At 46.3% G+C, this 16,678-nt stretch overlaps 1 protein-coding gene and 1 non-coding gene across 19 annotated transcripts in view; one reads left to right on the top strand and one right to left on the bottom strand.

Moving 5' to 3' along the window:
* Positions 1–16,678, top strand: part of LOC129557884 (liprin-alpha-1-like) — a 149,939-nt gene that overhangs the window by 85,044 nt on the left and 48,217 nt on the right. For 13 of the 18 annotated variants that reach the window (XM_088842800.1, XM_088842799.1, XM_088842798.1 and 10 more), the window contains 3 exons: positions 6,831–6,909; positions 7,814–8,068; positions 9,199–9,293. Coding sequence is in view for 4 of the 18 variants with exons in the window: in XM_088842809.1 (XP_088698935.1) it covers positions 9,291–9,293 (3 nt within the window). In the remaining 14 variants the exon portion in view is untranslated. The remainder of the gene's footprint in view (positions 1–6,830; positions 6,910–7,813; positions 8,069–9,198; positions 9,294–16,678) is intronic. The other 5 variants (XM_088842810.1, XM_088842813.1, XM_088842807.1 and 2 more) reach the window with 3 other exon arrangements.
* On the bottom strand, positions 3,819–3,925 carry LOC148775902 (U6 spliceosomal RNA). Its single transcript, XR_016038954.1, has one exon. It is a non-coding gene; the product is annotated as a U6 spliceosomal RNA (small nuclear RNA).

Below are 16,678 nucleotides of genomic sequence, written 5' to 3' on the forward strand. Positions count from 1 at the left end.
GGGATGCCATTTCCTTTTCCAATGCATGAAAGTGAGAAGTGAAAGTGAAGTCTCTTAGTCATGTCTTACTCTCAGCGACCCCATGGACTGCAGCCTATCAGGCACCTCCGTCCATGGGATTTTCCAGGCAACAGTACTGGAGTGGGGTGCCATCACATTCTCCGACAAACTATGAGCACAATTGGACATTTCTCTGGCTTAAAAAGCAAAACAAAAATCAAAGGCTAAACAGAAACCCTCCCTCTGGGTTTTTGACATTGACCATCTGTCACCCTCTAGCAGGACTTGCATAAGTTAAAATAGTCATAAATTAAAGACTTCAAAAGTTGTGCTCATTCAAGCTGAAAGGAAAAGCAGGGCAAAGGAAACAAGGATGGAACACCATTAAGCTATGAGTAGGTGAAGTGTGCGATTATATGGATCTACTTGTGTTTGTTATTTGCTCAGTCATGTCTGACTCTTTGCGACCCTGTGGACTGTAGCCTGCCGGGCTTCTCTGTCCATGGAATTCTCCAGGCAAGAACACTGGAGTGGGTTGCCATTTACTTCTCCAGGGGATCTTCCAACCCAGGTATCAAACCTGGGTCTCCTGCATTGCAGGTAGGTTCTTTACCATCTGAGCCACCAGGGAAGCATACTGGTGTGGTTTCTGCAAATGTGCTAATTAGAATCACTATTTCTGCTTAATTATGATAACGAGCATTAAGGCATAATTAAACCCTCCACAAGTGAGCTGGGATGTGCTCAGTCTTGTCTGACTCTTTGCAACCCCATGGACTGTAGCCTGCCAGGCTCCTCCTTTCCATGCAGTTTTCCAGACAAGAATACTGCAGTGGGCCATTTCCTACTCCAGGAGATCTGTCAGACCCAGGGATCCAACCCAAGTCTCCTGCGTCTTCTGTATTGGCAGGCAGCGTCTGTGCCACTGCGCCACTGGGGAGCCTTGTGGCTGTTTGGGCTGCAGGCTGCAGGTGGCGAAGGCACCCTCCCTCACTGCACCAGTGTGCCCCACCGCCCACCACCCTCCCTAAGAGGAGAGGAGCAGCCTCCTACGTGAGGCAAGCTGACTGTGAAAATGGAACACTAGCTATGGGGCCTGAGATGAGAGGAACTGGGTTTTGAGGAAACTCATTTAGGGGACATAAGGAAAGTAAGGAGTAAATAAAACCTGACAATAAAATGGATAATAAAGGACCTCCTGTACAGCACAGGGAACTCTGCTTAATGTTATGTGGCAGCCTGGATGGGAGAGGGGTTTGGGGGAGAATGGGTACATGTGTACATATGTCTGAGTCCCTTTGCTGCCCACCTGAAGCCATCACAATGTTGCTAATCGGCTGTACTCCAGTGTAAAATAAAAAGCTGAAAACGAAACAGAAACGACAAGTGCAGCTGTGGAGAGAGTGTGGCAGACACAACCCAGGTGTGATTAAACTGGAGAAAGTAACATATTCATTAGATAGTTCTTGCATCATTTAGGCAGGTTTGTCTAGGAAGATTCAAGAGGAACTAGAAAAACAGTGTAGCAGGAAAACCTTAGGGGAACACCTCACACAGCCAGGATGAGAAGGACAGGCCAGCAGCGCCCAGGGGGGCCCTGAGGCCTGAGCACTGGCGGGCACCCTGCCCCTCACAGGAAGGGACGTGTGACACTCCGAACAGGTAAAGCTTTGTGGGATGGGGTGGTTAGAAGAAAAACAGCGCAGGTGTGAAAGACAAAGAATATTCCTTTGAATATCCCCAAACTTTTTGGCACCAGGGACCAGTTTCATGGAAGAGAATTTTTTCCATGAATTGGAGAAGGGGGGTGGTTTCAGGATGATTCAAGTGCATTACATTTATTGTGCACTTAATTCCTATTATTATTACATCAGCTCCACCTCAGATCATCAGGTATGAGATCCTGGAGGTTGGGGACCCCTCTCTCGGCTATCTCTCCAGGGCATGGCTATCAGGTCACTGAGGCATCATCACTGTTAGCCTGTCATTACTTAGAGTCTTCAAATAATAGAATTATCCCCCCAAACAGAAACGTTCTCAAGGAAACAGTTTCAGATCTGTGTATACTGCTGTGAGTGGGTGATGTTTTCTACTATTATTAGGTTTGAGTTTCAAGGGTACCTGATTCCCCTTTTAATTCTAGCACTGCCTCATCATCGCTGCTTCATTGAACCACCTTTTGGTGTGAATCATTGATAGAAGCTAGCCTTCCCATGTGGCTCAGTGGTAAAGAATCCACCTGCCAATACCGGAGACACGGGTTTGATCCCTGGGTTGGGAAGATTCCCCTGGGAGAGGAAATGACAACCCACTCCAATATTCTTGCCTGGGAAAATCCTATGGACAGAGGAGCCTCGCGTGCTACAGTCTGTGGGGTCCCAAAGAGTTGGACACGACTGAGTGAACTCTATTTGATTACTAATGCTTTATCATTTTGAAGGTGATTTATTAAAATTATATAAACATCAAGGTATGTTCATTCCCATTAGTTTTTTGTTGTGGTGATTGTTTTGCTTTTTGGCCACATCATGTGGCATATGGAATCTTAATTCCCTGACCAGGGATTGAACCTGTGAACCCGTGCATTGGAAGCTCAGAATCTTAACCACTAGACCATTAAGGAAGTCCCATCAGTAGTTATTATAATAAAATTCCAGACAGAACAAAGCCTTGAAAAAATATAAACACCACAGGACAGCCAGGTGCCACCTTAAACTTCAGAGATTTTTCCCATCTTGAGTAAAGACATGAAAAAAATATTTTTTAAAAATCTTAACAGTTGGCCCCACAATTCCTTTTTGGGAAGAAGAAGGAGGGAGCTGTCTCCTTGGGGGAAAGCCACTAAGGAGCAAATGCTACAGGCACCTGGACTCCAGGGGAGGGAAAACCTGCCAGGCTGGAGATTAGAGGAAGAGCTTCTTGTTTCTGCTCCTGCAAGGCGAGGGGAGGGGGGCAGAGGGTGGAAAGGAAAGAAATAAGCCCAGGAAAGAAAAGCCAGCTGGATGGAGGGAAGCCGAGCCCAGGCAGGGGAAAATGACATGTCAGTGTTAGATGGTAAACCAACCATTCCCAGTCAAATTTGTTCCCTATTCAGTTCAGTTCAGTCGCTCAGTAGTGTTCAACTCTTTGTGACCCCATGAATCACATACTGGGATATAAAGCCTGCCTTCCATCTCTTTAGGAAATTGTACTCAATTTACACATGGAAGCAAGATCTCAGTAGTCTAGAAACCAAGAAAGTCCCATTGTAGGGGGCCTGGGTTTGATCCCTGCTCAGGGAACTAGATTCCACATGCCACAGTGAAGACCTGAAGCAGCCAAATAAATAAAATTTAGCAGCAAAACAACAATATATTTTTTTAAACAATGGAATATGGGCTTTGCAGTCTGAGAGACCTGGGGTTTTTTTGTTTTTTCATGGTAGTAAGCAAGCAGGATTTATTTCAGACAGAAAACAGACACTGAGAGGAGGTGCAGGGCCCCAGACCGGGACTCTTTCACTAAGCAGTGCGACTTTAGATAAGTTACTTAACCTCTCTGAGCCTCAATTTTTAAAAAATCGTCCCCGTTTTATTCATACTTTTTAATTTTTTAAAAATTTATTTATTTTAATTGGAGACTAATTACTTACATTATTGTATTGGTTGTGCCATACATTGACATGGATCTGCCCTGGGTGTACATGTGTTCCCCATCTTGAATCCCACTCCCACCTCCCTCCCCACCCCATCCCTCTGGTTCATCCCAGTGCACCGGCCCCGAGCATCCTGTATCATGCATCAAAAATCGCTTTACAATGTTGTGATGGTTTCTGCCATAAAAACATGAAATGCTTCCCCAGTTTGCATGTCATCCTTGAGCAGGGGCCATGCTAATCTTCTTTGTATCATTCCTGTTTAAGTGTATGTGCTGCCACAGTGAGCACCGAGCCTCAGTTTCTTCATCTATAAAATGGGAATAATGATACCTCCCTTGCGGGACTGTTGTGAGGATTACATGCCAGGTATATATTAAGGACTCAATACATGTTCACGTTCTCCTCCATTAAACACCATCTTATTTTTTACTTTGCTCACCAAGAGCACATGCTTGGGCCTGAAACAGCCTAGGTTCAATGCCTGATTCCACAACTTTAGCAACTCAGTGATTTGGGACAAGTTGTTAACAATCTCGGAAGCATTGTTTTCTCATCTGGAAAATAGAGCTAGCAACAACAGTGCCCAGCTCCAGGAAGCGTTCATGAACTAGTCACATCCATCAGAATCACATTAAATCACCATGGAGACAGCAGGGATGCTGAGAGAGTGCTGATGCTGAGTGGCTGCCGAGTTGCTGCCGAGGGGTCAGCCAGGTGGCCAGGAGGAGGCTCCAACCTTCTCTTTTTCAACTTTACCTTTCCTTTCCTCACTTTTCTTTTTAAATATTTTTAATGGATTATTTTTTGGCTGTGGTGGGTCCTGATTGCAGCGTGTGGGGTCTTTCACTGTAGGGCGCGGGCTTCTCTCTAGATGTGGCTCCCAGGCTCAGTAGTTGTAACTTGCAAACTTAATTGCCCTGTGGCTTGTGGGATCTTAGTTCCCCTACCAGGGATCAAACACTCGTCCCCTGCATTGGAAGGCAGACTCTTAACCACTGGACCACCAGGGAAAGCCCCTCCCCACTTTTCTTTGTCTTTCTCCTTTGTCTTTTCTCTCACAGATTCTGCTGTGTGAAAAATGGTTGCATCCAGAGCGGTATGACATGTAACCCATATATTTCCTTTCCCTGCATGGCCTCCATAAATCTTGTGTCTGTGCATGACCCCTTCTCAGTGCTGGGTTTCTGATTCCACGCTCCCAGGTAGGATGCTGTGTGTTGCACTCTGTGCCATGGATTTGGTGCTGTGCGCCCTCTCCTGCCCTGATACCTCCAAGATGTAAAGACCCAATTGCTAAGAATCCTGGGGGCAAAATTAATTCTCAGGAAGGACCACGACTTAGCATCTTTGCATTTCTCTTTGTGGCCTCTTGTTTGATCATGCTATGCGTAATAAATTAACGTGGCATTTCCAACCGGAGTAATTCTACTTGCTTCTTTCCCTGAATATTTAGACTGGGGCCAAATGGATTCCTGTTTTTGCTTAAGAGTTAAACAAAAGGGACTTCCCTGGTGGTGCCATGGTTAAGACTGGGCCTTCCAATGCAGGGGCTGCAGGTTCAATCCCTGATGGGGGATCAAGATCCCACATTCCTCACTGCTCAAAAACCAAAACAAAAAACAGAAGCAATATTGTAACAAATTCAATAAACAACTTTAAAAATGGTCCACATCAAAAATATCTTTTAAAAATATATATGTGTGCATATGTAGTCTATACGTATGTGCACGTGTGTAAACTTTTGTATTAAATAGTTTGCCTTTTTACAACAAACTGCATCAGAAGCCAATTTTTTTCAGACATGGATTCTTTGAAATATAATTCATAGTCCCTACTAAGAAACAACCATAGGAATTCTATGTCTGTGCACATTTGGCTGCACATCCCGACTTTATGTCACCTACTTGGGAGGCTGACTGGTGCCATCATATAATCTTGGACTTAAATTTCAAAACCCTGGCTAGAATTTTCTTTTTAGCCTTTCCCCCACAACTGACAGTTTTACCCCAGAGCTAAAGACAAACGAAGAACAAAAACAGGCCTGTTGTTGTGTTGATTATTTCTTGCTCACCTCTATCTATTTAAAAAAATTTTTAAGGTATATATTTTTTAATGTGGATTAATTTTTTTTTTTTAATAGCCACATCATACAGCATGCAGGATCTTTAGTTGGGGCATGCAAACTCTTAGTTGGGGCATGTGGGATCTAGTTCCCTGACCAGGGATGGAACCCCAGCCCCTTTAGGGTATTGGTAGCTCGAGTCTTAGCCACTGGACCACCAGTGGAGTCCTAGACCCATTGTTTCTTGACTGCTTTCCCTTTGTTCCTGCAGTCCTTTCTTCCCTTAAGATCATTAATTACTGAGACCTGTTTAAGGGCAAGCATTGTAGCCAGGCTTAGATCACAGAATGTCTTGGACCAAAATGGGTTCTCTTATGTCAAAGAGGTCATGCCTGATTCTTTTTCTCCAGGGACCCACTGCCCTATCTGCTTACAACACCCAATGTTGACATAAAAGAAATTTCTAGTTATCTCAACCAAATCATCAGATGCTCTGGACCAAACTCAAGACTGTCAGATTTGTACCCTTTGTATATTTCCTCAGGCTTCCCAGGTGGCTCAAGTGGTAAAAAAAAACAAAAACAAAAAACCACCTACCAATGCAGGAGATGCAGGCAGTAGATACAGGTTTGATCCCTGGGTCGGGAAGCTCCCCTGGAGGAGAAAATGACAACCCACTCCAGTATTCTTGTCTGGAAAGTTCCATGGACAGAGGCGCCTGGCGGGCTACAATCCACAGGGTTGCAAAGAGTCAGACACAACTTAGCCACTGGAAACACACACACACATGTAATTCCCCATATTTTGTCTTTCCTCTTGTCATGATGGGCATTAAAGTCTTAAAATGAAGAGGGTCTATAAGCTTTTTTTCAGGGACAACCAGGAAGGGTGGTGGCTGACCAGCCCACTCAAGATGGCTGTTCTCTTGCTCTCTGTCTATCCCCTGCCTGACCAGTGCCTGCTTCACTTACACTGACTCTGGCCTTCCTACATACTTGCTTTGGGCCTTGGCCAGTGATTGTTCTTATCAAAGGGGCAGTGAAGGGTGTGCCCTTCTGTTGGTTTCCCTGGTAATCGATAAGCCCATATGACATCAATTCCCCTGTAACTGGCAATCTCCCCCTCCACCAGGAGCAAAGACTGCTGCCACGTCCTGAAGGTGTCTGCTGCACAAGGTGGGGGTGCCACTCTAGGACTTTGCTTCAGATACGTAAGCTCCCCGTCTGTCAAACTACTGATGTCTCTGTTGCTTGATGCATGTGTACATGCTAAGTCACTTCGGTCATGTCTGACTCTTTGCAACCTTATGGGCTGTAGTCTGGCAGGCTCCTCTGTTCATGGGATTCTCTGGTCAAGAACACTGGAGTGGGTTTGCCATTCCCTTCTCCAGGGGATCTTCCTGGCCCAGGGATCAAACCCCCATCTCCTGTGTCTCATGCATTGCTAGTGGATTCTTTACCGCTGAACCGCTGGGGAATCCCTCTCTTGCCCAATGCAGGCTTTCTTCAGTCTTGAAGCTGGGCAAATTCAAGCTTTGTAGGCCTGTGAGGTGCAGTCCCACAGGTGGGCATAAAAAGACCAGCTTCCAGAGCCCCTCAGGAAGGGGTGGGAAACTTGACAGTTTGGGTAGGTAGTGAAAATTACCAAGAAGAGAGGTGGCGGGGCGGGGGAGCCCCGGGACCTGCCAGGGTGGAATGGAGAGCTTGAGAGGAGCCTGCCTGGGGCTGTGGCTCTCCCCTGGGGGGACTTAGGAGAAAGGGTTCCTCAACACAGTGATAAATATACTTTGCACTGTAATATGATTCCATTTGAAACTGTTACAGCCGAGGTGTTACGAGCCCATTCTTGTGTCACAGCAAGCTAGGCTGTTCCTGCATTTGGAGGGTATTAATTTATTTTCCGTGTTCCTAAAATAGCACAGAGGAAGGCTTCTGTTGTTCTCTTACCTTGTGCTAATCTTAGAGCAACATGAAAATGCTGACTGTACACGGATCTTGAAACACCACCGAAAACTTCCAACACGGGAAGACAATTAATTCCCACTCCTTCCCCCTTTCCTCTTGGATTCCAACGACTGGCTGTGTTTAACCCTAGTTTTGCCTACTCTTTCCCAGAAAAGTCACAGCTAACATGCATGGATCTACCGCAGGAGCATAGATGCAAGAGGGTGGATTCCAGCTTGATTCTCCAGGGGCTGATGTCTCATCAGAGAACTAGTACTGAAGAGCATGTGTTCAGTGCTAAATTTGGGGTCTGGATGATAATGGCTTCAGGAATGCAGCTGAGACAAGAATCCCTCAGGGCTGAAACACTCAAGCTTCTTGGAGAAAGTGAGCCTCCACGGATAGAGGAAGAAGTAAAGAGACCAGGTGAGTATGTCAGAAAGAGAAAAAGAAATATTGTGTATTAATGCATGTATGATATGCATTATGGCAGGCTACAGTCTGTGGGGTCTGTATGACCACAGTCACGACCAAAGTGACTTAACATGCACACACCTCACATATATACAGAATCTAGGGAAACAGTACTGATGAACCTATTTACAGAGAAGAAATGGAGATGCAGATGTAGGGGATGGACTTGTGCACATGGCGGGGGAACGAGAGGCTGGGACACACTGAGAAAGCAGCATTGATGTATACACACTCACTCCCTCTCAGTCACTCACATGTGTCTGACTCTTTGAGACCCCATGGACTGCAGCCTGCCAGGCTCCTCTGTCCATGGGATTTCTCAGGCAAAAATACTGGAGTGGGTTGCCATTCCCTTCTCCAGGAGATCTTCCCAATCCAGGGATCAAACCTGAGTCTCCTGCATTGCAGGCAGATGCTTTACCATTTGAACCACCAAAGAAGCCCCATGTATGCTCATAACTTGTGGGATGCGGCTATATAGCACAGGGAGCCCAACCTGGAGCTCTGTGATGACCTGGAGGGATGGGATGCAGGGGAGGGAGGCTCCAGAGGGAAGGGAGATATATATATAGATACATATGCATCTTTATGACTGATTAACACTGATGTATGGCAGAGAGCACCACAACACTGTAAGGCAATTATCCTCCAATTTAAACAAGAGAGAGACAGGTGGGTGGAGGGAGCAGGCGAGACCAGCCTGTGTGGGGCATCTCTGTGGAGAAAGAGGGACCCAGTTCACTGGAGACAGCAGTCATGGCTGAAGCAATTTCTGATTCAGTGAAAGCCTAAAGTAGGATCTTCCCCAGATTAATGGAAACCCTGTGTGTTGCAAACGTATTCATCAGAGTATTAGAGGGAGGTAACGGGTGACCTGACTCCTGGGACCTGCCAGCTGAATATGGAGTCGGGAGGGGGACCGTGATCGGAGAGGCTCAGCCTCTGTACCTCTGCTTGCTCTGTGTTGCTCTGCCCAGTTGGGGCCGAGATAAGGGTGCATGTGCCCACTCCGGTTCCCTGTAAACTCAGCTCATGTTATGTCTCTCTCACTCTCTCCCTTTCTCTGCCTTTTCTGCTCACAGACAGATGCTGAGAAGCCCTTCCTCGCTGTGAGTTTGGGTGGAATGTCCACCTGTGACGTCAGTCTTTTGTGTGCATGCCCGGATGAGCAGGGATGGTAAGCGATGGGAACTCTATCAATACCCACCTGGTCTCAGGAGCACGAGCCTCCAGGCCCAGCTCTAAAACCTTTTAGCTCCTTGAAACCTGGCATTTCAACTACCTGCCCTTCAGTTTCATTGATTTGTGAAATGAAGACGTTAATGCTCCTTCTGTCTACCTCACAGGATTTCCTTGAGGCTCAAATGCAATATGGTTGTGAAAGTGCTTTGGAGACAAAGAAATGTATTTATTAGGAGTAACTCAATACTTGAGGGATTGTGTGAGGGGGAAGGTGGTAAAACTGGGATGTCTCAATAAATCCCATCCAGCCCTATGATTTTATAAAATTGCTTTATACTACTTTGTTGTTGTTTAGTAACTAGTTTGTGTCCGACTCTTTTGCAACCCTGTGGACTGTAGCCCACCAGGCTCCTCTGTCCATGGAATTCTCCAGGCAACAATACTGGAGTGGGTTGCCATTCCTTTCTCCCAGGATCTTCCCAACCCAAGAATTAAACCCACATCTCCTGCTTGGCAGGTGGATCCTTTACCACTGAGCCACTAGGGAAGCCCTTTATATTCCTTAAATAAGTTGAATTAGATAGCTTTTTCTGCTGTTCTAACCACTCTCACTCCAGTGGTATCTTTTCACCTCCCTGCTGCTGCTGCTAAGTCGCTTCAGTCGTGTCTGACTCTGTGCGACCCCATAGACGGCAGCCCACCAGGCTCCGCCGTCCCTGGGATTCTCCAGGCAAGAACACGAGTGGGTTGCCATTTCCTTCTCCAATGCATGAAAGTGAAAAGTGAAAGTGAAGTCACTCAGTCGTGTTGGACTCTTTGCGATCCCATGGACTGTAACCTACCAGGCTCCTCTGTCCATGGGATTTTCCGGGCAAGAGTACTGAAGTGGGTTGCCATTGCTTTCACCTCCCTAGATCTCCTTAAATGCAGAACCCAGGGACTCCCTACACGTTCCAGCTCACCTTGCTTGGCTTCCTTACCAGCCACTGGGCCCCCCAGCCACTGAATCAGCAAGAAAAACTCTCACACAGCATCTCCAGAGACTCTCTGGACTTCAGTCATCACCCCAGGCCTTCCAGCAGCAGTTGATGTTAAAAATGTGAAAAGATTTTTCCAAAAACGACAAGATGCTCTACACAGAGACTTGGATGTCACTTGGCTCCTTGCTTAGAAACGGCTTAGGAACCTTATTGTGAAAGCAAGTCCTGTAGTATTTCAGGAACAGGTATTCACAGCACAAACGTTGGCACATTTAGAAACTTAGGAACGTGATGATAGATACCGTGGAGTGGATAAAGGGACATATGATAGTGTCCTTGGTGAGGTTGGCTGTGTGAGACCAGGTCCGAGAAGGATATAACCAGCACATTCCCAAGGCTCCACAAGTGGTTTAGTGATGGGATGATTGACCGTGGTGTCATAGTTTGCTGGGGTTGCTGTAACAAAGTCTTAGTCCGTTTAGGCTGCTGTAACAAAAGTACCATTGATAAGTGGGCTTCCCTGACGTCTCAGAGGTAAAGAAACAGCATGCAATGCAGGAGACTTGGGTTTGATCCCTGGGTTGGGAAGATGCCCTGGAGAAGGAAATGGCAACCCACTCCAGTATTCTTGCCTGGGAAATCACACGGACAGAGGAGCCTGGTGGGCTACAGCCCACAGGGTCACAAAGAGTTGGACACGACTGAGTGACTAAACCACCACCACCATTGATGAGTGGCTTAAAAACAACAGACATTTATTTTCTCGAGGCTGGGAAGTCCAAGATTAAGATGTGGGCAGGGTTGGTTTCTTCTGAGGCCTCTCTCCTTGGTTGCAGATGGCTGCCTTCCCCACAGACTGTCTTCCTTCTCTGCATGTCGATGTCCTAATCTTCCCTTACTGTGCATATGCTAAGTTGCTCAGTCGTGTCCGACTCTTTGCCACCCCATGGACTGTAGCCTGCAAGACTCCTCTGTCCACGGGATTCTCCAGGCAAGAATACTGGAGTGGGTTGCCATGCCCTCCTCCAAGGTGATCTTCCAGACCCAGGGATCGAACCCACCTCTCTTATGTCTCCTGCATTGACAGGCGGGTTCTTTACCACTAGTGCCACCTGGGGCTCTTATTATACGGACATAAGTCAGATTGGATTAGGGTCCACCTGTATGACTTTGTTTAACTTTAATTACCTTTTTGAAGACACTATCCTAAGACAGTCACACTCTGAGGTCTTGGGAGTTAGAACTTCAACATAGGAATGGGGGGCAGGGGTTACAACTCAACCCTTAACTCACACTGTGGGCAAGGTAAAGAGAATCAAGACGAGATGGAGAAGACACTGGGAACTATTAGCAGCAGAAGCCTCTGTCATCCTTGGGCCTGGAGAAACAAAAGAGAAAGGGTGTGCTATTCCTCGAAGCCATCCAGAGCTGTGGTCACAGGAGAGGGACCGCCCAGCGTGGGTGCTGTATGACAGAGGAAGGCACCCATGGTGGAGACCAGGCTGTGGCAGAGAGGGAGGGAGAAGGCCCACCCCCCTCTCTCCCTGCCCTTCGCACTCCTTCCTTCACACTCTGATAGTGCTTCCCTTTGGCCAAGAGCCAAGAAAGAGGAGCTGAGAACAGCGAGGCCTGGGGGCTGCAGCTTGTAGAGTCAGGCTTTGAGGCAGGGAACGGGCTGACAAGTGTGGCCAGGGGTGGGAGGGGAGTGGTAGGATTTGAGTGGGACGATGAAGAATCACCAGCTCAGTGGAGAAAACAAAGGCATTTCCACAGGAGGAATTAATTATGCATTCTCAGGTGACATAAATGGGCTTTAAAGTGTCATTGGAAAACAGAAAATGCTACTTAGCTGCAAAAAATATTAGTCACACATTCGAAACTGAACCACATATTCATGTAACCATTCCCAGTCCCAGAAGTTACTATTCTAATATACTTCTCCGCAGAAGTAAAGCAGAATGATAGAAAAATAGGTTTGTCAATCTTGTCATGTTGAACACTTATGTTCTTAAAATGGGATGGGAAGTATTACTGGAACTGTTTTGGAATAGAAAGCAGCTCTCTGCCTCAGGAGGGTGCCTGTGTGACCACACCCATCACTGGTCACAGCCTGGTTTTATGAACTGGGTACGTCCCCTGTGTTATCGCGCTGGGGCTGCCGTAACAAACTACCGTGGGCTGGTGGCTTTGACAACAGGAATTTGTTTTCTCGCCACTCTGGAGACTAGAAGCTTGAGACTCAGTGTTGACAGGGTGGATGTCTGCTGAGAGCTCCCTTTGGGTTGCCTTTTCAGTGTGTGCTCATATGGTGTTTCCTGGGTAACTTTGCAGGGGAAAAAAGCGAGGGGGATGGAGGGAGGGAGAGAAAAAGCGATCTCTTGGTGTCTCTTCTTTTTTTTCCTAAGTTCAAATCATCCTGATTTTATGATCACAGAAATAGTACAAATATCCACAGTTGGTGAACTTCATTATAACAAATACAGATAGAAGAATGGAGAGAGAGCTACACAGAGTGACTGTAACAGGAATAGGCTCAATCTGCACATGCTGTTTGTAAATTATAGTGTTGAATTTAGTGTTATTTGAGTTTTAAAAAAAAATTTATTTGACCACACCAGGGCTTAGCTGTGGCATGTAGGATCTAGTTTGCTGACCAGGGATCAAACCCAGGCCCCCAGCACTGGGACACAGGCTTGATCCCTGAGTCAGGAAGATCTCCTGAAGGAGGAAATGGCAACCCACTCCAGTATTCTTGCCTGGAAAATCCGATGGACAGAGGAGCCTGGCAGGCTACAGTCCTTGGGGGTTGCAGAGAATTGGAGATGACTGAGCGACTTAGCACACACTCATGAATTTCCTTAAGGGCCCCATGTCCAAATACAGCCCCTCTGGGGGTTCAGACTTCAACATACGAGTTTTGGAGGGGACCCAAACATTCAGTCCATAACATCCCACGTAGTGATATGAAATAGATGGCACTTGATACGTTGATATGATAGTCATTAAATCAAGAAAAGTTCATTGCATACCTACTGTGTGCCAGAATCTCTGCTAGGCTCTGAGATTATAGGTAAAAGGAAAAAAAAAAACTGCCTCGGTCTTTAATAAGTCTATAACTTGAAGAAAGACAGAGCAGCTGTTAGAACACAGTGGTCACTGCCAGGAGAGCTTGAGCATTTGTGCTCAGTCACTCGGTCATGTTTGGCTCTTTGAGACCCCATGGACTGTAGCCCGCCTGGCTCCTCTATCCATGGGATTCTGCAGGCAAGAATACTGGAGTGGGTTGCCATTTCCTTCTCCAGACCCAGGGATCATCTCTTGGATCTCCTGAATTGGCAGCGGGTTCTTTTCCACTAGCAGCCCTGGTGGCTCAGATGGTAAAGATTTCACCTGCAATGCAGGAGACCTGGGTTCTATCCCCAGGTCAGGAAGATCTCCTGGAGGAGGGCATGGGTACCAGTATTCTTGCCTGGGATTTCCATGGACAGAGGAGCTTGGCAGGCTACAGTCCATGGGGTCTCAAGAGAGTCAGGACACCACTGAGCCACTAACACTTTCACTTTCTGTTCAGTGCCTCCTGGGAAACCCCAGAGCACCTAGATAGGATGAATAAACCACTCCCTGGGGGCTGCAGAAGTGATGTGCAAGCAGAAACGGAGGATGAGAAATATTGGATAGTAAACACGGGGTGGGACAGACAAGGCGGAGCATTCAGGATTGAGGAAGACGATACACAGAACTAGGGTGACCAGGATCCTGGTTTACTCGGGGCTGTCCTGGATTCAGTTCAGTTCAGTCGCTCAGTCGTGTCCGACTCTTTGCGACCCCATAAATCACAGCATGCCAGGCCTCCCTGTACATCACCAATTCCCGGAGTTCACTCAAACTCATGTCCATCGAGTTGGTGATGCCATCCAGCCATCTCATTTTCTGTCATCCCCTTCTCCTCCTTCCCCCAATCCTTCCCAGCATCAGAGTCTTTTCCAGCAAGTCAACTCATCGCATGAGGTGGCCAAAGTATTGGAGTTTCAGCTTTAGCATCAGTCCTTCCAATGAACACCCAGGATTGATGTCCTTTAGAATGGACTGGTTGGATCTCCTTGCAGTCCAAGGGACTCTCAAGAGTCTTCTCCAGCACCACAGTTCAAAAGCATCAATTCTTCGGTGCTCAGCTTTCTGTCCTGGTGTAGGCACTAAAAATCCCACATCCGGGAAAGCTCGGGGTCTCTGAGCCTTATATGATGCTGCTGCTGCTAAGTCACTCCAGTCGTGTCCGACTCTCTGTGACCCCATAGACGGCAGCCCACTCAAATGAACTCAAAATGAAAAAGGCGATGTTACAACAGACAACACAGAAAGAGAAAGGATCATAAGAGACAATTAGAAACAACTGCATGACAATGAAATGGACAACCTGGAACAAATGGACAGATTCTTAGAAAAGTATAATCTTCTAGGACTGAACCAGGAAGAAACAGAAAATGTGAATAAATCAAGCACTAACACCAGTCACAAGCTCTAACTATGAACACATCAATCACAAGCACTACTAACTGTGATCAAAAGTCTCCAACAAACAAATGCCCAGGACTTCACAGGTGAATGCTCTCAAATGGTAGAGATGTGATGATACCTGTGCTGGTCAAACTCCTCCAGAAAAGCGCAGAGGGAGGAGCATCCCAACTCATCCTGTGCGGCCACCATCACCCTGAACCACAATGAGTCAGGAACGCAACCCAGAAAAGAAAACGACAGGCTAACGCCACTGACGAGCACCAATGCAACAATCCTGAGGAAACGCGAGCATGAGCAAAGCAAAACAAGAACACAGGGAAAGGACCACACACCACGTTCAAGTGCGGTTTATCCCAGGGGTGCAAGGATTCTTCACTATGTGCACATCAATCAATGTGATACACTATATTAACAAACTGAAAGATAAAAACCATATGGTAATCTCTATCATGCAGAGAAAGAGTTTGACAAAATTAAACACCAGTTTATGATTTAAAAAACGCCCCATAAATGGGCGTGGAAGAAACCTACCTCAACATAATAAAGGTCATAAGGGAAACCTCTCAGCACATTATCCTCAATGGTGTCAAAATTTAAGCATTTCCCTAAGATCAGGATCAAGACCATGGTGCCCACGCTCCTTCCTGTTATTCAATATAGATTTGTACGTCATAGACACAGCAATCAGAGAAGAAAATGAAAAAGAATGCAAGTTGGATAAGAAGAAGTCCATCTCTCATTGATTGCAGGTGGCCTGTTTCTATTCACAGAAGACCCTAAAGATAGAACCAGAAAATTACTAGAGCTAATCAGTGAATTTAGTAAAGCACAGGATACAAAATTAATACACAGAAGTCCTTTGCATACTTATAGCACAATAAGAAAAATCAGAAAGAGAAACTAAGGAAAAAGTGCCATTCCCCACTGCAACAAGAAGAATAGCATAGCTAGAATGCTGCTGCTGCTAAGTCACATCAGTCATGTCTGACTCTGTGAGACCCCATAGATGGCAGCCCACCAGGCTCCTCTGTCCCTGAGATTCTCCAGGCAAGAACACTGGAGTGGGTTGCCATTTCCTTCTCCAATGCATGAAAGTAAAACGTGAAAGTGAAGTTGCTCAATCGTGTCCAACTCTTCGGGACCCCATGGACTGTAGCCTACCAGGCTCCCCCATCCATGGGATTTTCCAGGCAAGTGTACTGGAGTGGGTTGCCATTTTCTTCTCCAATAGCTAGGAATAAACCTACTTAAACAGACGCAACACGTGTATGCAGAAAGACAGGCTGCATGATGAAAGATAGCAAATATGAAACAGATAGATATGCCATGTTCTTGAATTGAAAGAAATCAATGTTGTGAAAATGACTACACTACCCAAAGTAATCTGCAGATTCAATTCATCCTTATCAAACAACCAGTGACATTTTTTAAAGAACTAGGACTAATAATTTTACAATTTTTATTGGCGGGGGAGAAAGACCCAGAAAGGCCAAAGCAATCTTGGCAAGAAATGTGGAACTGGAGGAATCAACCTTTCTGACTTCAGACTATACTACCAAGACACTATGGTCCAGGCACAAAAACAGAAACATAGAGCAATGGAACAAGACACGAAGCTGAGAGGTAAACCCGCACTCCTATAGGCACCTTTGCTTTGACAACGGAGGCAAGAATGTACAAAGGAGAAAGGACAGAAAAGAGAGCCTCTTCAGTAAGTGGTGCTGGGAAACTGGACAACTACATGCAAAGGAAGGAAATTAGAACACTTCTTCACACTATACACAAAAATTAATTCACAGTGGATTGAAGACCAACAGGAAGGCCAGAAACTATAAAATTCTCAGAGGAAAACAAAGGCAGAACACTCTTTGAGATCTATCACAGC

This window comes from Moschus berezovskii, chromosome 13 (genome assembly GCF_049115385.1).
Source record: "Moschus berezovskii isolate FMDL1 chromosome 13, NW_MosBer_1.0, whole genome shotgun sequence".
NCBI lineage: Eukaryota > Metazoa > Chordata > Mammalia > Artiodactyla > Moschidae > Moschus > Moschus berezovskii.